At 46.9% G+C, this 25180-nt stretch overlaps 1 protein-coding gene across 1 annotated transcript in view; it reads right to left on the reverse strand.

The window, feature by feature from the left end:
- Positions 1-5318: 5318 nt before the first annotated feature.
- LOC133629507 (protein lin-28 homolog B-like) overlaps positions 5319-25180 on the reverse strand; it is a 29685-nt gene continuing 9823 nt past the window's right edge. The window contains 1 exon segment of the mRNA XM_062020164.1: positions 5319-5688. Coding sequence (XP_061876148.1) covers positions 5319-5688 — 370 coding nt within the window.

Genomic DNA, 25180 nt, shown 5'->3' on the forward strand with positions numbered 1-25180 from the left:
GATTGTATCCAAACCAGAGGGCAATCCCTGACATGCGCACCCTGCAATCATGTTGTGAGTGTTTCACGTTGTTTCAGTGGAGCACAAGAACTGACAGCTACAGCATTCACAGCTCACACACAAAGAGGGAGCTGGTCTCTTCGCAAGGATGCACAGAGAACAGGCCAGGAGGCAACAGGCTTGAGCTGATTCAGGGGAAACTCTATCCAGACACGAGGAGACGTTGCTCACTATGAGAGGAATTAAACCCAGAGAAGGAGCGTGGCTCCCTTTGCTGGAAATAGCTCAGATTCAGCTTGGCAGGGCACTGAATAACCTAAAGACCCTTCCTTGCTTTCAGTAAAAGGCTGGAGCAGGCAATCTCAAAAAGCCCCTTCCAACCCAGACTTTCTGTGAGTCAGGTTTCTCAACTGGAATGGGAAAGCAGGATTCCAGACCCCACTTCCACAGCAGAGTTACCTCCGGGGACCTCTGCCATTTAACTCCCCCGTGGCTTTCTGAAGATGGACAACACTGCCAAGTCCACTTCCCACAGCACAAAGACTGACTTCAAAATGATAAAACCACCAGGAATATTCATTCTAATGAAACCATGTTCACCTTTGCTTCCAAAAGCCCCGAGTACCAGACCAGGTGACTTCTCACTGCTCCAGCAGCCACTATTCATAACACATCAACCACCACCAATGCTGCTCTGACTGAGCCAAAAAGCAAGCAAGAACACAGCTCTGTTGGTTAGGACCAGGGCTGTTTTGTCCACTGGTTAGGACGTGGCTCTTCTAACAAACACAACAGTGTGAAGCATGAGACAAACAGCTGACTTCTCTTTGAGTGGTATTTAAAAGGCAAGGGAGAGTCCGTGGGAGGACACAACCGTGAAAGCAGAAGTGTGTGGTGTCTATTCCATCAATCATGAGCCTGGCTGGTTTTCTACGTGAAAATATCACGTATGAAAAAGGAAATGTGCAAAATTTGTCCCTAATACAACTGAAGGATGGTAATTCTACACAGAGCAATGAGACCAAGTACCCAGGCAAGCAGGATTACTTCAAGCAAGCCCTCCACTTTGCAATGTCTGTGTGGCAATAAGAGGATCTTTGTCATCCCAGCTGGGAATACGCCCAAAGAACACATCCCCACTCCTCCACTGAAAATGCAGATCCTGCCTGTCCTGTGGGTCCATCTCTAGGTCCACCCATACCTCTTCAGTCCTTCAGCAGAGAAAACCTTGTTAAAACGAAATTACTGAACAAGTACTTTGTCCCAAACTCAAAGGTACATTAAATGTTCCACAATGGTGACAAGTCAGATGGGTGCTAATCACAAGGGGAACCTCAAGCAGACAAACCTTTCTTTCTCAGTAACACCAGTCATGGCATATGTGCTTTTGTCTTTTTGCGTAATTACACCTTAATAAAGACACAGTTAAGCCTCAGCAAGACTTTGCAGTCTCTCTGAGTTTCACTCTTATAAAACAAAAGGCTGACACTTGACAGGCACAAAACATGATGTCCTCTACTTTGCTTCAAAGGAAAGTGTTTAAAATGCAATCTCAACCATAGAATCACAGAATGGTAGAGGTTGGAAGGGACCTTTAGACATCATCCAGTCCAACCCCCCTGCAGAAGCAGGGTCACCTAGATCAGGTCACACAAGAACGTGTCCAGGTGGGTCTTGAAGCCCTCCAAGGAAGGAGCCTCCACACCCTCCCTGGGCAGCCTGGGCCAGGGCTCCCTCACGGAAACACTGACACAGTTTGTTCTTATGTTTAAGTGGAACTTTTTGTGTTCCAGCTTCATCCCATCACCCCTTGTCCTGTTGCTAGATACTATAGAAAAAAGGGATGTCCCAACCTCCTGACACCTACCCTGTAGATATTTATAAATGTTAATGAGATCCCCCCTCAGTCTCCTCTTCTCCAGACTAAACAGCCCCAGGTCCTGCAGCCTCTCCTCATATGAAAGATGCTCCAGTCCCCTGATCATCTTGGTGGCCCTGTGCTGGCCTCTCTCCAGCACTTCCCTGTCCCTCTGGAGCTGAGGAGCCCAGAACTGGACACAGGACTCCAGATGAGGCCTCAGCAGGGCAGAGCAGAGGGGGATAAGAACCTCCCTCGACCTGCTGCCCACACTCTTCTTGATGCATCCCAGGCTGCCATTGGCTTCTTGCCCACGAGGGCACGTTGCTGGCTCATGGTCAGTTTATTATCAATCCGGGCTCCCAGGTCTCTCTCTGCAGAGCTGCTCTCCAGCAGGTCACCCCCAGCCTGTGCTGGTGCAGGGAGTTGTACAGGGCATTATTAGTGCTCAAAAATGTTTTTCTTCTTCCCATTTTACCTCTGACAACAGGAGCTTTGTTTACAAACAAAACATTATCTTTACACGGGTGATTTTTAGTATTTTTAAAAGCCAAAGGAATGGAACAGTTTTGCTTTCACAAATTCTGTTATGCCAGGGTACTTTTTTTGTATGTTTTTTCCCCCAGCACTTCTAACACCACAAAATGCTGCAAATACCCCATTCCAAATGACTCGCACAGCACCCTCCTTGAATACACACCAACAGCTTTCCAGCGTTACAGACGGATTTGGTGCTGACTTCTTGTGTAAATGCTGTTAGCCAGCTCAATAGATTCTCTGAGGTTGCAACAACAATTCAAAGCCACAGTGGAAAAGCAGCATTTGGAATCCAGCAAAACAAATGTAAAACCCGAATCCTCCTTAACTTGTCTGCAGCGCCGCGACAAAAAATGTCTGCAGAGTTGACAATTCAATGTTGAGAGACCTAGCTCGGTATTTTCCTCACATTACTTAAACAAATAAACCCCAGACAATTAAAAGCAGCCAGAGTTTCAAGTCAGTGAACCATTTCTAGAGCCCTGAATGGGGTGTGTGGGCACGGCGCCAATGAACAAAGGGAAAAACCTGAAGGCAACGTGCTTTTCCTCCTTTCGCTCTCTTTCAGCTGTCAGAGGCTTTGCTGTTATTTTTACCAGCAGTCAATACAGTGATTTCAGGCTTGAGCTTTTTCCCTTTTTCACTTGACAGGGCCACTTCCAGTATCCCATTACTTCTCGCTATTTGAAGCCCGTAAGGTAAAGCCTCAGGCACCTCTGGTGTGAGCAACACCTTGGTTCAACGCTGTTTTGTGAGAGTATCACCAGTAACACAACCTAAGTGGGGAAAAAAAACCCCACCATCCCAAGTTCTTGGAAAGCGTTTGCTAAGAGAAAACAGAAATCAAACCACAACAAATAGAAACTGAGTGGACAAGGTGGCCCCAAAGAAAGGCACCTTGTAAGAGCGCTCACAACTCCCACCAAGCGCTAGGAAAGAATGGAAGTTTGGAGTTCAGGCTTATTACAGCTCCTGATGAGAGTACACTGCTATCACTAACGTGTGGGGAGCAGACAACAGGCTGCCCATAAGTGCCTCCTCACAACAGTCTTGCTATTTCCAGTCAGGGCTGTGAACAACTGCTGTCACAGTCATCCAGTCCTTTAGAGGAGGAAAGAAGCTATTCAGTGGCATTTTGCTTAGATCACTTATTTTCTGCATCTCTCATTTCTGCCCCTTCTTTCTCTGCTCAGGAAGAGACTGGCAAATCACAACCCTTGATACTCACAACTGCGTTATTTCATTGCATCTGTTTACCTCCAGCACCCTTCCCTCCGTTACCATCTTTAACATCTGAGACTTACACCAAGCAAAAGAGAACAGACACGTTTCCAGCACATGCAAGTAAAAAGAAGCCACAGCATTCAGCCTCACTGCCAGCATCCAAAAAAAGCTGCGAGTACCATTTTTCAGCACAGAAACAGATCCACAAGCCTCATCCTTTTCTCTGACCTGGGGAAAGCTCATGTGCACCACACAGGGTTCCACTCGCCTCACCTCTCCAGTCTGCTTTACCCTTTGACAAACAGATCTCCTCCTACAACTTCGGGAGAGCTGTTCACACGCAGCTATGTGCAGAATTCAGCTCCTAACAGACAAGCAAACTCTATTATTCATTCCATGCCGACTTACTGAAAGCCCAAATGACCATACTGAGACAAACTCACCCAGGTGAACATTCCTTGGATTTAACAGTGTTACAAAGGACCAACTGCTACTCTTCCTCTTTTTGTTTCCCATCTACAAGAAACCCAGTGGACAAGGCACGTTGCTGCACTGGGCATGGCTTGTCTTTGGAAAGCAAAATCGGGCTTTAGGACTTGTCATTTTGATACGACACTGACTCAAACACTTGACCCAAGCTTAGAAGGTGTATCAGGACAAAGCTGAAAAAGAGCAAGAGTGCATTTCCTTTTCTTTAAAGCCAGAACTGACAACAACAAGACAACAACAAAAAATCCCTAGGGAGTTCTCTCCATGGCATCTCAACAGAAAACAAGGGTCAAGTCCCTTCAAATCGAGGGGCACTACTTGGGACCATGAGAAGTTGCTGCTGCTGCTGCTGCTACTGCCACCAAGGTCCCCTAAACATTCACAGAACACAAGGGGTTAAACAGGATGGTCTCCTGATCCCACTCGGTAACACACATTCTCCCCTACACAACAGCCATCTCAATTACAGGTACATCCACTTCAATCTTAGCAGAGGCTTTTGAGAAATCAGCACAGAAACTGCACATTCATTGTCCTTTCCAGAGCTCTGAACCCCTTTCACCAGGAAAGGACGGTGGCAGTGGGAGCCGTGCTGGGTCATGGCTCTGCCCAGCACGGGGAGGGGACGAGCTTTGGTACTTTGTGGAGGTGAGAAGGAAAATGAACTGACTGTAAGGGGGATGTCTTAGTATCGTTAGTACCATATGGCAGCTTTAAAATGTGAAAGTATCCTTTGGTTCACAAGAGGAGTAACAGTCTCGATCTCACTTCCACGTGGGGTTTATCGGGTTTGTTTCCCAGTGAGATCTCTTGGTCGTTTTTCAAACACGTTTGGAAAAAAAGGGTTCTGGGGAGGAGTTTGGGAATGTTTGTGGATACTGTGCCTATTGCTTCACAGTAATGTCTTGGGGGAGTCGATCTGATGGGGAAAGAACAATTACGCTCCTAGATACGTAACACACCCACACACACGCGTGCACACTCACACACACACACACACACAGAGGAGGCAGAACGCAGCGCACCCTGCTCACGTGAAACTCTGCTTGGAGTGATTTGTCTATTAAAGAAAAAAAATATATATTCACAGTTCCTCAACAGTAGTTAAAATTCCAGGTCAGCTACTGATAATGAAAAATATTTCCCCTGTACTTGCATGAGGTAGACATCCCGAGAGGATAAAGGAAACGAAAAGTTACGACAAATACTTCTAAGTTTTTTTCCTTTTCTGCACAGAAGGCCCCTTTCTGCTGGGTTCCTCGGGCGATGCCGACAGCTTGCTCGATGAAGCCTCCTGCGGTGACTGGCCCGAGCGCTCCGAGACCTCCGGCCTGCCTTCCTGAGAGTGCGGTGGAGACAAGTAGCCGTGCGCTCCTCCCCCTTCTCTCGGGAACGCGGACGTGGAAGGCTGCGGCTCAGCTTCGTGTCTTCACTGAGAGCTGGCGGGCTGCTGCGAGACAGTTTTGTAGGGGCAGTTAGCCACCATGTGCATGATGCTCTGACAGTAATAGCACTTCCTTGGCTGCGGAGGTAGACTACATTCTTTAGCGTGGTGGTTGAGGCCACTGCAGTTGTAGCATCTGAAAACAAAGACAGACAGGCAACTGGTTATAAAATACAGCACCACAGAATCACAGCATGGTAGGTGCTGGAAGGGACCTTTAGAGACCATCCAGTCCAACCCCCTGACAAAGCAGGTCCCACCTAGATCAGGTCACACAGGAATGTGTCCAGGTGGGTTTGGGAACCTCCAGAGAAGGAGCCTCCACACCCTCCCTGGGCAGCCTGGGCCAGGGCTCCCTCACCTCAGCACTGACACAGTTTTTGCTTATGTTTCAATGGAACTGTTTGTGTTCCAGCTTCATCCCATCATCCCTTGTCCTGTCAGTGGATACAACAGAAAAAAGTGCTGCCCCAACCTCCTGACATTGAGATATTTGTCAATATTAATGAGATCTCCCCTCAGTCTCCTCTTCTCCAGACTAAACAGCCCCAGGTCCCGCAGCCTTTCCTCGTGTGAAAGATGCTCCAGTCCCCTGATCATCTTGGTGGCCCTGTGCCGGCCTCTCTCCAGCACTTCCCTGTCCCTCTGGAGCTGGGAGCTGACAGCTCAGGTTTTCTGTGTCAGGAAGGCTCAGAACCAGCAGGCACGGTGTCTGCTGGTGAAACAGCAGCGGCTCCTGCGTCCTTCTTGATGAAGGCCGAGCTACATTTGAGAATCTCTTTCCCAGTCCCTCGGCAGGTGCTCCCTTGCCGCCCCGGCGCCAAAAGCCCACCCGGTGCGTGCGGCTGGGAGCCCGTACCCGGGGCCGCCATCCCAGCTCCCCTCACAGCCGCACGGGCCGCCCCGGCAGAGGGCGACAGCCAGCCAGGCATCCATCCCGCCGCAGCGAGGCACCCAGCGCCGCACAGCCGCGGGGCCACGGCAGCAGGCGAGGCGATCCCAGCGCCGGCCTCTCCTCACACTGAGGCGATCGCCAGCGCCAGCCTCCTCACACTGAGGCGGTTCCCAGCGCCGGCCTCTCCTCACACTGAGGCGATCGCCAGCGCCAGCCTCTCCTCACACTGAGGCGATCAGCAGCCTCCTCACACTGAGGCGGTTCCCAGCGCCGGCCTCTCCTCACACTGAGGCGATCGCCAGCGCCGGCCTCTCCTCACACTGAGGTGATCAGCAGCCTCCTCACACTGAGGCGATCCCAGCGCCAGCCTCCTCATCCTGAGGCAATTCCAGCGCCAGCCTCCTCATCCTGAGGCGATCCCAGTACCAGCCTCCTCATCCTGAGGCGATCCCAGCGCCAGCCTCCTCATCCTGAGGCGATCACCAGCGCCAGCCTCCTCATCCTGAGGCAATTCCAGTACCAGCCTCCTCATCCTGAGGCGATCCCAGTACCAGCCTCCTCATCCTGAGGCGATCACCAGCACCAGCCTCCTCATCCTGAGGCAATCACCAGCACCAGCCTCCTCACACTGAGGCGATTGCCAGCGCCAGCCTTGCTCCTCACCCTGTGGCAGCTTCAATTCACCCTTGGATGGCTTCACCTGTATCGAGGCCATAAAGAAGAGACATGCAGAGTGGAGATACTGGCCCCAGATATAACCGTGTTCTAATGGACGTGCTGCTTTCAGCCAGGGAAACCCGAGCATGGTGTGGAGGGATGCAGTGCCCTGTCACGAGCCAGGCTCTCACCCATGGCCAGGTCCCCTGCCCCGGCCTCTGCCTCAGCCAAGGCAAGGGTCTGACACAAGCTTTTGCAGTGCTTGTGCTGCAGACGGTTCCTAACGGCACTTAGGTTTCAATTCAGAAGAAAATACATCAAGAGCTGGCAAAGAGTCATAACACAGGGTTGGTTGGTTTTCTCTTGAAAATGTGCAAGTGGTGGTTACTCGGGGTGCTGTCTTCAATGGGACACAGCTGCCCAGGAGCCACTCCAGCCCACACGGGCAAGGCAGGCCTCCTCCCTAGCGCTCAGACATGGCTGAAGTCCACAAACACTCTTCTCTTAGCCTTGTTAGCCAGTCTAACAGTCTTCCAGTTAGAGTCTGGAAGAAACCTCCAGCAATCCCTTATTGAACCCTCTTGCTATGTAACACGCACCAGGAATGCCAGTCCTTGGATTACATTAGTTCTAACCCATGATACCAACAACTAACTACATGCCTTTGGCATGGTGATTCTATGCCAGTGATGTTCAGCACTAAGCTCTCTATGGCTTCTGTTTCTTTGTTTTATTAAAGTCACACTGAAAGCATAGACATGGTACTGGAGAGAACTGAAACAATGATTTCTCTTTTCTAGCTTTCTCTTCACCATCAATGCACTTAAAAGTGGTTGCACAAATATTTAGCCCCGGTGGAATCAACTAAGGATTAAAACAGACCGTAGCTGTAACTAACTGCATGTACAAAACAGTGCACCATCTTCTGTCTCAAGCCCAATGGCAAAACACTTCAAATGCTCAAGATTCCTGGAAAGGAACAGGGCACTGTTTCACCCATTGTTCAGTGGTTGCTGCCAGTCTGTAGAAAATCAAGATGTCTAGTCCAGAATCTACCCACAGAATCTACCTTCCAAAGCGATGCTATTGATAAAACATGCATTGTTCTCAAACAGACTGCAAAATGGACATTGACATTTGCAAATCCACTATAGCAAATGATGCTTCAGCATCTCCCTCTTCAAATCTAACCATCAGCATCTTCAATATTAGCAAGACACTAGTCATCTTGACTTTAAGTAGGCCAACGACGAATAACAATAGCCCAATGGCATCTGCCAGTATTGCAAAACTTGCACACAGTCATTTCCTGTCAGACCTTTATAATCCTTATGGAAAGCATTAATTAAATGTAGCACACATTCCCCATAAATTAGTAAGCAGCAGAAAAACAAACCTTGCCATTCCCTGATAACTGTGATAATGTACTTCAAGTGACCTGGTTCCATTTCTATGTCACGTTGCACTTTGGAGCTTTGTGTGGTTTTTCCAGTGGAACCTGTATTCTCCAGTGAGAGCAAAGGGTCCCCAGAAGATCACAAGCAAGATTCGGGTTACAAAAAGCAACAGAAAGTGTTGTGGGAGAAACAGAGTGAATTAAGCGCATACAGACTGTACTATCAGATCCTACATTACTGCGCTGAAAACGGTTGCACAAATGCATCTAGTATACAAAGCACAGAGTGTATTTATGCTGAACAGGCATCGTGATCCTCCAACACCAAGAAAATTCGTCTGTGTTAATGTCCTCAAGTAATATAAATTGCTTGCGTCAACAAACACAGAACAATTAGCTTGTTACCCTTAAACCGAGTTTAAAATAAGCAAATTGTTTGATGACTTTGATGTTTTCCACCCAAAATGTGCTGGCTAATTTTTCCATTCCAGTTCCCATTCCAATCTTTTAACTGCCTTAATCTCCTGCCCTCAGATGTTGACCTCCTAAGAACAGAGGTCATAGGTTAGCACAGACAGACCTGAAAAGATCTGGACTATCAATTCATGCCTGAAAGATTTCTCTTCCACAAAAGAACGACTAAAAAAGCAAATTCCAAAATCCAGCTCCACAGGCTGTGTAAAATAGAAACTTGTTGATGTGTTACTTTCAGAAATATTCTTAGAAGGTTGTATCTGAACAATATGAATTGATTTCTGCAGGACACAAAACTGACTAAAACCAGTGGCATCGACACGATGACCGAACCTCAAAGCTAAAACAGGAAAGCTCTAGACATGAGAGGATGAAGAGTGAGCATCTTTAACCGCAGACGTGTGAGTGTTTTAAATGTTTCTAATCTCTATGTCTCAAAAGAGTATTTTTCCCAAGTCAGGCATTTTTAAACACCATTTTTGTTTTCCTGTAAGCGTGCAAGTCTGAGCTCAGCTAACCTGGAAAATGAGGCAGCACCAGTTTATACAGACTTTACTGATTGTTAGTGAGACTACCACCTCGTTTTCCTGCCATCATCAGCCATACAGCAGATTCCTTGCTGCTTGTCTGATCAATGAACACTAAGCTCTCGTTAAAAAAACCTACCAGATGTTTCTTTTCTAAAGCATAAATGAAATGTATAGATTGTAAAAGTGAGTTAGAAATACAGAGAAACAACAAGAACAAAATGTTAGAGAGAATAACTTCTGAGCTCCAAGTAAAATGTGCACAATGTATGTAAGTACAAACATCCTAAAAGTGGAGTAACAATACCCCCACAGTTAACAACATAAAGTCGCGTTGAACTGTTTAACAAAGCAAGTTAGAACGCTCTGTGGAGTCTCTTTTTTTGACTTAGGAAACTGAAGTGCTCAGCACACTTGAAGTGATTATTAAAAGGAGATGTAGGCATGTTACGATGTGAGCAGCAAACCAGGGTTCCCCAAAAATAAGTCAAAGCACAACTGCATGGAAAGATACGCCCCATCAGCAGGAAATTAAACGTTTCTCATACACTCACTGGAACGTTTCACAACAAACAACTTGGGAAAAGGGGTATAAAGAAAACGAAACCTTTAAAAAGGTAAAGAGCCAGGCTTACATCTGAGCTACACACAGTTTCTAATCCTGTTGCCAACTAGGGAGGATTCCCTCCTGTTAATGGAAGAAGTAACACTGGGTAACTACAGAACAACTCATCTCAGGATGCACAGACTGAAACACTCTATTGTGTTGTTTCACATCATCAGTTCAGCACAGCAAAAATGCAGAGGTGCTAATTTTAAACATCAGCAAATCTGGAACTGAATCTGAAACACTGAACCATCTCAGCTTTTCTTGTCTGTCAAAAGATAAGGCATTTCTCACTAAAGAAATAAAAGCATTCTGGCTGATGCAAAGGCTGTTGTAACCTTCCCTGCAGACAATGGAATAAGAGCAGTCTGTAGTTTGCTATTGTTTTCAGAGCTGTCTGAAGTAAATTGCATGCTTCGCATTTAAAATGTCCAACAGCTAAAAGAGTAAAAACTCCAAGTAACTTCTAGGCTACAGAAAGCTATTCAGCACAAGACCAGCACAATTTAGACCTGGTTTTGTCCTTTCAGCTATTCATTGTAAAAACACTAGTGCCAGGAGACTCAACACCAACATGGTTATAAATGAATGGAGATCAAAGGAAAGAAATTGTTTGGCTCACTCCCATATTTCATAGTGACCCTTCACAACTCCTTCCTCTTCACCTGTTCCCCTGGTCTGTTACTGAGCAAACCCAGGTCCCTCTGCTCCATCAGTGACGCTGGCCTCGGCTCCCTGTTTCTCCAGCTTGGCCGTGACCACCTTTGTTCTCTCTTGCACACGTATGTGCAACTTCTCCTGTGAAATCAGTCTCTTCATCCTCATCTTACAGTGTCCCAGCACAGCTTAAAGGACAAACATGTCCAAATCCCCAAGCCCAGCTGCTTGTAGGAGGAGGTTTCAGGCTAATTTCTACTCATTACTTACAAACTCAGCACTCAAAAGACAAGGAAATAGTCTGCACTGTAGTAACAGCCTGTGAACCAACACATGAGTTCTCCTCTATGGCATTTTATCTCTTGCTGCACAGAATAGAAGACAGTTATTGTATATTTCTTCAACTTACTCAATTCAGTGCTCGGGCCCCCAGCTAAACCCCGAGCACAACACAGCAGTACTGACTTTGAGGCTCTCACTACAATCTTGTCATGCATGGCCCACGTTCATTACTTTGCACGGGCTCTATGAAATGGTGTGGTTTCACTGGCCCCAATGAAATGCACAAGACTCTAGAGCAGCAGGAAAATAAACCAAAAGTCAAAATAATCTTCCAGAGGAGCCTTATTCTAGGTGCCCAGTTTGAAACAGTAAAGTCCACAGAGCACTGTAGTGTTTTATAGGATCTGATACGTTTAGGGCAAAGCTCAAACTGAGCAACTGTTACATTTGGGAGCATGTGGCTGTTCTGCAAAACAAACTCCAGATGTATCACGTGTGTCTCCCAGTAAACAAGGAACACACAGTAAGCTCACTCCTGCAGAAAGCCCCATTTCAGACCAACCACCCCAGATCCACTGGCTGATCCCCAGCCTTCCCAGGGCTGTCAGGCAGGAGCTGACATCCCACCTCTTCAGCTCCTCCTGCATTAGCTCTTGCCCTGCAGCCAAAGCAGAGGAAACTGTGTTTCGACCCCTGTTTGTGCCCTGGGGGGATTCAGGCTTTTCTTCCCTCCTTGAAGACTGCCTTAACTAACAGCTTCTGAGGTGATCCTTTGGAGCCTGGGGAAAACCAGGTGGTTCTCCTATTGACACCATTTTCAGTGCTCTGTTCTCCCCTCCCCAAGTCCCTCCCTTCCCTCTCCTTAATTTCCCCTCTGTTTGTGTTTTTCTGTATTCCTGCTCCATCCTAATCTTCTCTCTATCCGTTGTCCTTCCTGTGACTCTGCCAGTGGGATCAGGGACATCACAGGAGCATTTCTATTTCAGCTTCACCGTCTCTTCTCTGAACAGCTTCCCAGAACCAGAGGAAACGACTGCAAAGTCCCACTCAGCCCTGCTACGTCTGGATGGAGGCTGTGCCACTGTTGTGCAGGGCTGACTTAAACTGGTGCTTCCCTCCCCCCCCCCAAATAAACCTACCTTTCCTGAGGCAAATAAGCTCTTAAACCCACGATTTCTTTCAAGACATAGCCTATGTCTTATTACCTGCATCAACAGCAGCCCGTAGGTGTATTCAGGGGGGTGTGCACGGTGGGAAGAGCAGTAGCATGCCTGCACCCCCACCACGGGGATGACTACCTCCATGACACATTCCTCTTACATAATGAGCTTCTTGACAAAATGAGACGCTGAAGTAAACTCACATTTTCCAATGATTCATATTTCAGTAGGTTTGATCTTCAAGTGTCAAGGACAGAAACATGAAGCCGCAGCTAATAAAAGAAACAGCTGGAATGATATTACTGTACAGACTTTACTCATTTGAAGTTAAAGGGCTCCAGAACTTTTATTCCTTCTGAAGAGCTTCACATGCATCAACAGCGATAAATCAGAGAGGCAACGCTGTGGGAATACCTGATTTAGCAGCTATGTTGTAATTCAGTTTTCTCCCACTTTCAAGTTGTTGGGGTCTTTCTCAACAGGCCAAGACGTGTAACAATTGTTCCACCCCCTGGCATCGCCACTATAATCTTTCCTTGGTGTTACATATTTAGCATGTGCTTTGAGGATATTTGTTAGGTGAGGCTGGAGAGCAACATATCAAGGGAAAGTAACGAAATGCAACTGTTTTCCTAAAATAAGAGAGGTCTGGGGTTTAGTTATTTACACTGGGTATTGTTTGTAGTAAAACACAGCCCAGACTGCATCTTTTTAACAGTTCATCCTACAAGTAGTTTTGTTTCCAGTTCACTGAGAGCTGGAGCGAGTCAGGTAAGCATAAAGCAGCACAGCCTGCAGTCAGGGTCAGCACCAATCTAAGAAACCTTTTGAAATAATGCCCTCTCCCTACCCCTTTCAAAGCACAGGCTTCACTGAGCTGGGCCCTGAAAATGTATGTACTTTTCTGTTTATTCTTGCCCACTTGAAAGCAGTGTATTAGCATAGTGGCAAGAAACTAACCAGCAAGGGAAACGTTCACTAAGGTGGCAGATGCCAGTCGGATCAGGTAGTCCTGCAGAGACAGAAATGCTTTTAACATACATGCCACTGAAGTTTTTTATCACCTCTGTCAAACTGACCAAAGTTCTCAGTTCCTTCGTGCTTCTAAATCCCTTCAGATATGGTGAATCGTTACTGGAGACAAGGCTCCAGTGCCATCGCTTCGTGTACCACTACACCACACCTCACCACAGCAAGGGCCTCAATATATATGCCGGTGCTTCATTGTAAGTGAGAGAAGGCTCCTCTCTCGACGACAGAGGGTGAAATACTCCAAAAACACGAGGCCTGAGGAGACATCTGATTAAAGGAAACATTCCGCACTCCAAACCCAGTGTATGTGCTTAAGAAACCCATCTGCTGCGCAGGGACTGTTTTACTCTACATGAGGCTGCGCACAAACGACACCTTCCTACTCCCTTCATCTGTTCCTTGCACGTTTTCAGAATGGCATCTACTCACTCTAGCACTGAATTTGGATTCCTTATTATAAACACTGTGAAAAATGTGTACAGGCATGCAGACAGAAAACAAGGACAACTTTATTCAGGCTCTACTCTGTTCTTAACACAAGCTCGCAGCAAAGAAAATTAGGCTTGGCTGTTGCTTGGTCTTGTTTCAGCACAGAAACCTGCCTTCACCCAAAGCATGTGAAGAGCTCCTTTGGAAGGCACCTCTGATGGGAAGGAGGAGTCTTTATTTCAAGTGACCATGTGGTGGATTTGGTAGATTTGAAAACTAAACAGTGTTCTCTGCATTGAAGCTTTGGCATGGGATTTCCTCCGGGTCTTCTGAAAGATAGTCCCTTGCTCCAGCATTCAAGTGCTGATCTCTGGGCCCTGCAGTCTGGCTCCTGACTGTTGGAGCTATGGAAACAGGCAGGAAGACAAATCTATTCTCTCTTGAGGAAAGTAACTCCTAATGCTGTGTGCTGGACCTGGGGAGAGAGTCTGCTGCAGACAGGCGAGGCTTCCCCACTTGTGCTCTCACTCTGGGGCACTATTCTAGCGCAGCTCTTCACCTGTCACTTCCAGAAGACTGAAGGTTATCTCCACCCTAGGCTGGAGATGACATCATGCCAAACACTGTATGGTCCATACAGACTGGGTGCTATACACACAGGAAAAACTGTTTCAGTGCTGAGATGAGGGAGCCCTGGCCCAGGCTGCCCAGGGACAGTGTGGAGGCTCCTCTCTGGAGGTTTCCAAACCCACCTGAACACGTTCCTGTGTGACCTGATCTAGGTGAACCTGCTTCTGCAGGGGGGCTGGACTGGATGATCTCTAAAGGTCCCTTCCAACCCTACCACTCTATGACTCAGTGGTAGTTGTTTTGTCTTTCCTCCCTTATGCCCTCTTCCTTTCATCTTTTAGTGGAATAAATGCTTGGTCTTGGAGATCTGATTCTATTCTCATCAGGCTGGATGGACCAAGTCCTGCAAGCACACTGTATGTTTGGTATGCAGGAAGGGCTGAGGCTGCTGAGCTCTTAAACACAGGTGGATGATGCAGATTTTAACAAGGGCTGTCTAATGAATACATGCAGTAACACTTTTCAGAGGCTTCTAACTTAGACTTGGATGGGTTTGCACAAAGAAAAGGAAAGATTAACCCCTTGCCCTAGAGATTCACCTTCAAGCCAGCTTTCAAGCCTCCAATCCACAGCATCTAGCAGCAGCTATTTTTAAGAGCTACCTATTTTTAACCCCTCTTTTGAGCCCTCTGGTTTTGTCCCACTCTTGGAAAAAACTGAGCTGTTGATAAACTTCCCAAAAAGTTGTCAGCCTGAAAAACAGAGCAAATATGTGTCCCTAACTGACTGTATTCCAGCAAAGATATCACGAGTACTGGAGCAGCACAAAGCTCTCAGGCTTCTTGGCTTTTGCCTTTTTTCCCCCTTTGTCCTTAAATCTAGCAACATTTTGCTGCTCCTATTACAAGCAGTTCCCACTAGGTTTGTGGCTTATTGTGGCCAATAACATCATGCAAGAAAGCACATCTCAGACTTGTATTTCTCCCCCTTTCTAGCCTATTGTCTAAGTGTGCAGATTACTCACAGCATCAGTTCTGCACAAATCATCTCCAGTGTTGGTTGAGGATCCGAGAGGAAGCTGCATCCTGCAGCTCAGATACTTAACACATCCCTGAATTGTCTTTTGTGGCTCAAGTGTTGATACTGAAGTAATGCCTGAGCTATACCTCCCTATTTCTTACAGTCTCTCCTTAAATGCACAGTGCTGCTGGAAAGGGGTTAGTAGGCCAGAGGGACCTCATTTCACACGGCAGTTTGCATGGAAGGGAACACAGCTACAGCGGTCTCTGCAGTCCATAAGCCCCTGGAAGGAGGAATGAAACATCCACCAGAATCACTGTGAAGCAAGGAAAAAGCAAACAGCCACAAAAATGCCCTGTGCTTGGAAAATGGGAAAAGCAGGAATGAAATCCAGAAGTAGAAGAATTCTTAGCATCTCAAACCAGGTGAAATGAGTCAGGAGGGAGGAGGAGGTATTCATGCTTTACCTTCTGAAATCCCAGCCCTGAGTAAGTTCCTTTGAGGAAATCACTGTAGAAGCCATGCAACTTCTGCAGTACTTCTGTGCCAGCTTCCTCTTTAGAAAACAGCAGAGCTGGGAACACAACCTGTCTTGGAGAGCAGCTGGAAAGTTCGGCCCTTTGACAGTGACATACTGACCCCGTTCTGTGCCAAAGGCTGTGAGTGCCCAAACTTGTGCTTTGTTCCTCTGCTCAGCTGGGCACTCTCCCTTGGTCTGTCCCCTGTTTTGCCCTGGTGCTGTTCAGGACCTGTCTGAAGTAGGTCCCTGGGGCTGGCCAAGTGCAGGAGTGGACGTGTCCGCTGTGTTGCAGTTACGTGTTACCACCAGCCCAGCCTTGCTTCCCAGCTCTTGGGTGGCAGGACTTTCCCCATCTGCCTTGGTCCCATCCATCTGTTAAGAACGGTTTCTATGAGCTTCTCTCATTCTGGTAACAGTTCAGGGCTCTCCTTTCCAGCTCATTCCACTCCCCTTATTCACATCTCCTTACCCACATCGGCTCAGCTGGAGCTGTAGGAGGCTCTTAAGCATGAACCAGCAACGTGCCCTCGTGGGCAAGAAGCCAATGGCAGCCTGGGATGCATCAAGAAGAGTGTGGGCAGCAGGTCAAGGGAGGTTCTGCTCCTCCTCTACTCTGCCATATCTACTGAGGCCTCATCTGGAGTCCTGTGTCCAGTTCTGGGCTCCTCAGCTCCAGAGGGACAGGGAAGTGCTGGAGAGAGGCCAGCACAGGGCCACCAAGATGATCAAGGGTACAGAACATCTTTCATATGAGGAAAGGCTGCGGGACCTGAGGCTGTTCAGTCTGGAGAAGAGGAGACTGAGGGGGGATCTCATTAACATTTATAAATATCTAAAGGGTGGGTGTCAGGAGGTTGGGACATCCCTTTTTTCTACAGTAGCTAGCAATAGGACAAGGGGTGATGGGATGAGGCTGGAACACAAAAAGTTCCATTTAAACATAAGAAAAAACTATTTCAGAGGATCACAGAACTTCTTCAAGCCATGAGAGGCAGAGAGCAGGCGGTGCAAGCCGGACTGCTGCATTGGTACACAAAGCCCAGCTCTCAGGACTAACCTGAAAGGTGTAAAAGATTATTACCATTCCTCAGCCCATCAGGCATCAAAACATAATTAATCAATTACACACATCTCAACCCTGAGTGCACCACTTACCCTTTCCTCTGTCTAAAACCACGGATGCACAGTTTAAAAGCCCCCTGCACACACGAGCCTCTAGCACGCACAGCTCCCACCTAAGCAGGACGTTACTTCACCTGTTTTCAGCCTGACCACTCTTCTAACAGCAATATTTGCAAATCAGTTTTACATTCCTTTGCAGGCTGCCTCTAATTCAATAAAAGCTTCTGTAGTAAAACCAGTGGAGGGGATGATTTATGTAGTCCCGTAGACAACAGCTTCAGGGGTTTAACCGAACGCCCGAGTTCCACGTAAGAGCCCGTACACAGGAGGGTTTGTCTTCACAAATGGATACATGATCAAAACAGACTTTCAATAATCACTTGCAAAGAAAAAAAAAGGGAAAAGGGGTGGTGGGGGGAAGGAGGAATAGCAAAGTAACATAATTACCTATATTCCTTTGGTTTTCTTTTTTGTACTGTCTTCCCTTTGGGTCGTCTTTCACTTCCTAAGCAGGGGCTCCCTCCAGGGCCTGTTACCCATATTGATTCAAGGCCTTTGGAAGATTTCTTAAAAGTAAATTCCACTGGTTCTCCTTCTTTTAGGCTTCTAAATCCTTCCATGTAAAGCTTGCTCTGTGAATAGGAAAAACACTCTCGGTTACCATTGCCTTAAAACAGTATTTACATTCATAAACAACAGGACAAATTATCCCTGCCTGCGCTCCTAGAACACACACAGGCTGAGTAACAGCTTCCTCTGTGTGAACTAGAGCGGGTGACACTACAAATTACAGCCTTGAAAACACTCTTCAACACTAAACAAGTAGCAGGAACCCATTTTCGGTCTCAGCAAAAATGAAACACCACTTTCCTGTCCTGTGGTGAAGGCTGTAGATGTCAGGAGCAGAGAATATGCCATGTTCTGAAACCCCCACATCTGACAGCCACCAGGATCTGAGCTTCTAACAGTATGGTAAGAGAGCAAACGTTCATGTCAGAGCTCATTCCTTTATGATCAGAATGATCACAGCTTGTATTCCTTGTATTTGGGACACGGCTGTGCTGCTCTACCAATGAATAAGGGATGCAGTGAGTACGAGCAGCAGAAGGAAGGCACTCAGAACAAAGCCCACCAGAACGGGCAAGTCAAAGATCCCTAGTGAGCTGCTAGTTCAGAACCCTCCAAAAATTACCAAGTCAGCATGATTTAGTTATGAATTTGCATTTTCAACCACAGAAAAGGAAACTGTTATCATCAGAGAAAGTGAAACACACTGGTAACTCTTCTGATATTACACCGTAGCAGCAAAGCCTCGGGCAAGCTGAGGTTCACAGCAGCTCACCACTGATTCTGATGCCTCAGTTCCTCACAAATTACATACAGCAGCAAGTCTGCATCCCAGCATAAACCTGACGAATCAAGCTCTCACATAAAAGGCTCGCCGAGTTAAACGAGCTAGGTTTGGGTGTCAACTGCCAGACACTTGCAGTTTGTGCAGGACAGCTGTGAAATGTTTTCTCTCTTTGCTCGACAACTCTCCGTGGCAAAGAGAAAAATGTGTCCTGGCCAACTCTCACTCCATTTTCCAGCATTCAACAAGGGAATCTTATCTGGATGTGCCATCCCACTCCTGGCTCTAAGTAACATCTACCACCCAACAAATGCGACCGGGGATTGTATCCAAACCAGAGGGCAATCCCTGACATGCGCACCCTGCAATCATGTTGTGAGTGTTTCACGTTGTTTCAGTGGAGCACAAGAACTGACAGCTACAGCATTCATAGCTCACACACAAAGAGGGAGCTGGTCTCTTCGCAAGGATGCACAGAGAACAGGCCAGGAGGCAACAGGCTTGAGCTGATTCAGGGGAAACTCTATCCAGACACGAGGAGACGTTGCTCACTATGAGAGGAATTAAACCCAGAGAAGGAGCGTGGCTCCCTTTGCTGGAAATAGCTCAGATTCAGCTTGGCAGGGCACTGAATAACCTAAAGGCCCTTCCTTGCTTTCAGTAAAAGGCTGGAGCAGGCAATCTCAAAAAACCCCTTCCAACCCAGACTTTCTGTGAGTCAGGTTTCTCAGCTGGAATGGGAAAGCAGGATTCCAGACCCCACTTCCACAGCAGAGTTACCTCCGCGGACCTCTGCCATTTAACTCCCCCATGGCTTTCTGAAGATGGACAACACTGCCAAGTCCACTTCCCACAGCACAAAGACTGACTTCAAAATGATAAAACCACCAGGAATATTCATTCTAATGAAACCATGTTCACCTTTGCTTCCAAAAGCCCCGAGTACCAGACCAGGTGACTTCTCACTGCTCCAGCAGCCACTATTCATAACACATCAACCACCACCAATGCTGCTCTGACTGAGCCAAAAAGCAAGCAAGAACACAGCTCTGTTGGTTAGGACCAGGGCTGTTTTGTCCACTGGTTAGGACGTGGCTCTTCTAACAAACACAACAGTGTGAAGCATGAGACAAACAGCTGACTTCTCTTTGAGTGGTATTTAAAAGGCAAGGGAGAGTCCGTGGGAGGACACAACCATGAAAGCAGAAGTGTGTGGTGTCTATTCCATCAATCATGAGCCTGGCTGGTTTTCTACGTGAAAATATCACGTATGAAAAAGGAAATGTGCAAAATTTGTCCCTAATACAACTGAAGGATGGTAATTCTACACAGAGCAATGAGACCAAGTACCCAGGCAAGCAGGATTACTTCAAGCAAGCCCTCCACTTTGCAATGTCTGTGTGGCAATAAGAGGATCTTTGTCATCCCAGCTGGGAATACGCCCAAAGAACACATCCCCACTCCTCCACTGAAAATGCAGATCCTGCCTGTCCTGTGGGTCCATCTCTAGGTCCACCCATACCTCTTCAGTCCTTCAGCAGAGAAAACCTTGTTAAAACGAAATTACTGAACAAGTACTTTGTCCCAAACTCAAAGGTACATTAAATGTTCCACAATGGTGACAAGTCAGATGGGTGCTAATCACAAGGGGAACCTCAAGCAGACAAACCTTTCTTTCTCAGTAACACCAGTCATGGCATATGTGCTTTTGTCTTTTTGCGTAATTACACCTTAATAAAGACACAGTTAAGCCTCAGCAAGACTTTGCAGTCTCTCTGAGTTTCACTCTTATAAAACAAAAGGCTGACACTTGACAGGCACAAAACATGATGTCTTCTACTTTGCTTCAAAGGAAAGTGTTTAAAATGCAATCTCAACCATAGAATCACAGAATGGTAGAGGTTGGAAGGGACCTTTAGACATCATCCAGTCCAACCCCCCTGCAGAAGCAGGGTCACCTAGATCAGGTCACACAAGAACGTGTCCAGGTGGGTCTTGAAGCCCTCCAAGGAAGGAGCCTCCACACCCTCCCTGGGCAGCCTGGGCCAGGGCTCCCTCACGGAAACACTGACACAGTTTGTTCTTATGTTTAAGTGGAACTTTTTGTGTTCCAGCTTCATCCCATCACCCCTTGTCCTGTTGCTAGATACTATAGAAAAAAGGGATGTCCCAACCTCCTGACACCCACCCTTTAGATATTTATAAATGTTAATGAGATCCCCCCTCAGTCTCCTCTTCTCCAGACTAAACAGCCCCAGGTCCTGCAGCCTCTCCTCATATGAAAGATGCTCCAGTCCCCTGATCATCTTGGTGGCCCTGTGCTGGCCTCTCTCCAGCACTTCCCTGTCCCTCTGGAGCTGAGGAGCCCAGAACTGGACACAGGACTCCAGATGAGGCCTCAGCAGGGCAGAGCAGAGGGGGATAAGAACCTCCCTCGACCTGCTGCCCACACTCTTCTTGATGCATCCCAGGATGCCATTGGCTTCTCCCCCACGAGGGCACGTTGCTGGCTCATGGTCAGTTTATTATCAATCCGGGCTCCCAGGTCTCTCTCTGCAGAGCTGCTCTCCAGCAGGTCACCCCCAGCCTGTGCTGGTGCAGGGAGTTGTACAGGGCATTATTAGTGCTCAAAAATGTTTTTCTTCTTCCCATTTTACCTCTGACAACAGGAGCTTTGTTTACAAACAAAACATTATCTTTACACGGGTGATTTTTAGTATTTTTAAAAGCCAAAGGAATGGAACAGTTTTGCTTTCACAAATTCTGTTATGCCAGGGTACTTTTTTTGTATGTTTTTTCCCCCAGCACTTCTAACACCACAAAATGCTGCAAATACCCCATTCCAAATGACTCGCACAGCACCCTCCTTGAATACACACCAACAGCTTTCCAGCGTTACAGACGGATTTGGTGCTGACTTCTTGTGTAAATGCTGTTAGCCAGCTCAATAGATTCTCTGAGGTTGCAACAACAATTCAAAGCCACAGTGGAAAAGCAGCATTTGGAATCCAGCAAAACAAATGTAAAACCCGAATCCTCCTTAACTTGTCTGCAGCGCCGCGACAGAAAATGTCTGTAGAGTTGACAATTCAATGTTGAGAGACCTAGCTCGGTATTTTCCTCACATTACTTAAACAAATAAACCCCAGACAATTAAAAGCAGCCAGAGTTTCAAGTCAGTGAACCATTTCTAGAGCCCTGAATGGGGTGTGTGGGCACGGCGCCAATGAACAAAGGGAAAAACCTGAAGGCAACGTGCTTTTCCTCCTTTCGCTCTCTTTCAGCTGTCAGAGGCTTTGCTGTTATTTTTACCAGCAGTCAATACAGTGATTTCAGGCTTGAGCTTTTTCCCTTTTTCACTTGACAGGGCCACTTCCAGTATCCCATTACTTCTCGCTATTTGAAGCCCGTAAGGTAAAGCCTCAGGCACCTCTGGTGTGAGCAACACCTTGGTTCAACGCTGTTTTGTGAGAGTATCACCAGTAACACAACCTAAGTGGGGAAAAAAAACCCCACCATCCCAAGTTCTTGGAAAGCGTTTGCTAAGAGAAAACAGAAATCAAACCACAACAAATAGAAACTGAGTGGACAAGGTGGCCCCAAAGAAAGGCACCTTGTAAGAGCGCTCACAACTCCCACCAAGCGCTAGGAAAGAATGGCAGTTTGGAGTTCAGGCTTATTACAGCTCCTGATGAGAGTACACTGCTATCACTAACGTGTGGGGAGCAGACAACAGGCTGCCCATAAGTGCCTCCTCACAACAGTCTTGCTATTTCCAGTCAGGGCTGTGAACAACTGCTGTCACAGCCATCCAGTCCTTTAGAGGAGGAAAGAAGCTATTCAGTGGCATTTTGCTTAGATCACTTATTTTCTGCATCTCTCATTTCTGCCCCTTCTTTCTCTAGTGACTGATTGATTGCTGGGTACAATGGCCAGATGCCACAAGAATGCTGCATTTCCCAAGGTAAGAAAACAGTTTTTTCCTCCAGAATTACCTACAATTAAATCCAGACATGAAGGAAAGCATATCCTGAAGCCCAAGCACACCAACAATCCTAATAAACTGTCTCCAAAACACCCTTGTACAGCTCTGTCAAGAGTCATCAACCTTTGAATACATCAAGAGCAGAGAGCAAGAGGACACAGAGCAAAATCCCTTGAACTGGATCTATATCTAGTGCCTTTTCCTGCATTAGGTCAAAACCAGAATGTGTTGTACGCTGCACACACAGGGGCAAGCACTACAAAATGGTACCAGTTACACCACACAAGAGATGCTGCAAGGACTTGTGCTGTCGTAGAATCATAGAATGGTAGGGGTTGGGAGGGATCTTTAGAGATCATCTAGACCAATCCCTCTGTAGAAGCCACCAAAATATCATGTTATTAATCATATAATTTGTGCTTAAATATAGATCCAGCCTGCTGCAGAGACTACCTATAACGTTACTATTCCTACTAGTACTCCTCTCTCATAACATTATTATTCCATTCTCTGCATATATGGAATTTTCTCTACTCAGTTTTCCTTCTCCTGTGCTTTAATGCCAGGCATGAAAATCAAGCTGGCCTCTTCTCCCATTTCTTATTTTAAGTATTTCCTCATGTCATGGTAGGCACAAGAAAGAGTTTCAGGATTCGGTCCAGTGAATTCAAAGGCATGGTTCCTCCTGCTCTACCTCACTCTCACATTGACTCGGGAAGAAAACTGTTTACCTCACTTGGTAGTGTCATGTTTTCTGCTACACTGCTGCTCCCTGAATCAGTCCTATGCAGAGTCAAAAAACCCACCAACACACCCCAAAAGAAGTCACACAAGTCTGTAGTCATGGCAGGTAAAGCTGTCCTGGGCCAATTTACCACTTACATTGCCTCGGTGACCTGAAACCCCACTGTGAATCCCAGCCAGATGATGATGCTCTCTGAAGTTGATGCATTTAAAAGCATCTTCTCTTGCCAAACACCAAGCTCCCTCCTCACAAGTGTTCCCTGGCTATCAGCTGCCCACACTGCATTTGGAGCCCTGCAGATCTCCCCAGGACAAAGGCCCTTCCCTTCCCTTCCCTTCCCTTCCCTTCCCTTCCCTTCCCTTCCCTTCCCTTCCCTTCCCTTCCCTTCCCTTCCCTTCCCTTCCCTTCCCTTCCCTTCCCACTGAGCCACTCCTCTCTTGGGCAAGCCCATCGCTTCATGCAACTGAAACCACCTCCTGTTCTGTTCCAAATAGCTGCTGTAAGGCAGTTTTGGGGGTGGAAGATAGGAAGGGTGGCCCACCATAAAATCCATCAGTGCCACCAAGTCAAGGTCTCTGGTTACTCCCACAAGAGAGACAAACATGCTGAAACCTGCCTGGTTTCAGAGATGGCTGAGCTGTCTCCTGCTGGAGTCTCTCTGTGAGTTTAATGGTGAAGACAGAACACAAGGCTACGACTGACTCGTTCTAAAAAGCACAGTGAGCACACGGGATCTAGCATGGAACTGATCCAGTGTAGATTGTCCCATGCACACAGGTGGAAGTGCAAAAGCACAATGTACAACCCACACAGTTTCCTGCGTTTTTCAAGTACTGAAATGTCCCCTGGTGTAAAGCACAGACTCAATGGCAGAGTTACTACAACTAAACCACAGCTTCCTCCAGATTTACTACACCTCTCTGGCGTCGCTAACCACATTTTCAGTAGCAACTGCAGCACCTCCGTTTCCCACATGTACTCTACAACGCCGATAAGCTCGGTCTCTGTGCCCCTCTACACATCCCCCAAGCACAGGAATGACAATTCCCTAGGCCAGGAGATGTTTTAGCTGTATAAAGGTTTCCCATCCACCTCTCTCACCACCTCCTACCATCCTAAGAGACTACACACAGTTAAAAAGAGACTAGGCACAAAGGACACACCAAGGTATGGTTTATCAACAGGCAGCACGCCAACGCCGACAGATTGTTGGGAAGTCAGAGCTTACATTTAGTGTTTATTTTGTAATTCAATTGATTTAAAATGCCAATACACAAGTGAAACACGGAAATGTGGTTAAAATATTTGTTTACCAAAACCAAAGTCGCCGTGCACACAAACAGCAAGACAAGGGTATCTGACAAAACCGATGGGATTCCAGTGTCATTGCTCATAAAGAAGAGTTAAAGAGGCTGACAGTTTCATTTAGGATGAGGGGTTTTTTTGAGTTGTAGCTATTTTCACAACATTGCCCACATTGTAAGACCAAAACACCATAAAGGTGTCTGCTATACCTTACCATAAAAACGTTAAACAGCAAGACTTATCCTGTACTAACAATCCCTGACTTACAATTCAAGTTTTCTAGTCTTTCCATGGGTTTTTATCATGGTTAATCCTCTTAGCTACTCTTGCACAGCAGATTGTACATTTACTAAGGTTCTGATTATTTAAATCTGATTATTAAACTAGCTAACCTAATATCCCATCAGTTCTGCCGACTTACGTCGTCATCTGCACCTTAATTACATACAATTCTACCAGAATTAGAAAGGTGGCTTAGATATTTAGACCTATGAATAAAAGAACAGTTTTGTCTTAGAGGAAGAATGAACACAACGTTATTTTGGTTGACAGCCAGCAGCGTGCCCAAGTGTGACCAGCAGGACCAAGGAGGTGATTGTTGCCCTGTACTCGGTGCTGGTGAGGTCTCACCTCGAATATTGTGTCCAGTTCTGGGCTCCTCACTGCAAGAAGGACATTGAGATGCTGGAGAGGATCCAGAGATGGGCAACAAAGCTGGTTATGGGTCTCCAGCACGAGTCTGATGGGGAGGGGCTGAGGGAGCTGGGGATGTTCAGCCTGGAGAAGAGGAGGCTGAGGGGAGACATGATCATTCTCTGCAACTACCTGAACAAGTAATCAATGACATGACATGGCTTCAAGTTGCCCCATGGAATGTTGAGGTTGGAGCTGAGG

This window comes from Colius striatus, unplaced genomic scaffold, assembly GCF_028858725.1.
Source record: "Colius striatus isolate bColStr4 unplaced genomic scaffold, bColStr4.1.hap1 scaffold_48, whole genome shotgun sequence".
NCBI classification, from domain to species: domain Eukaryota; kingdom Metazoa; phylum Chordata; class Aves; order Coliiformes; family Coliidae; genus Colius; species Colius striatus.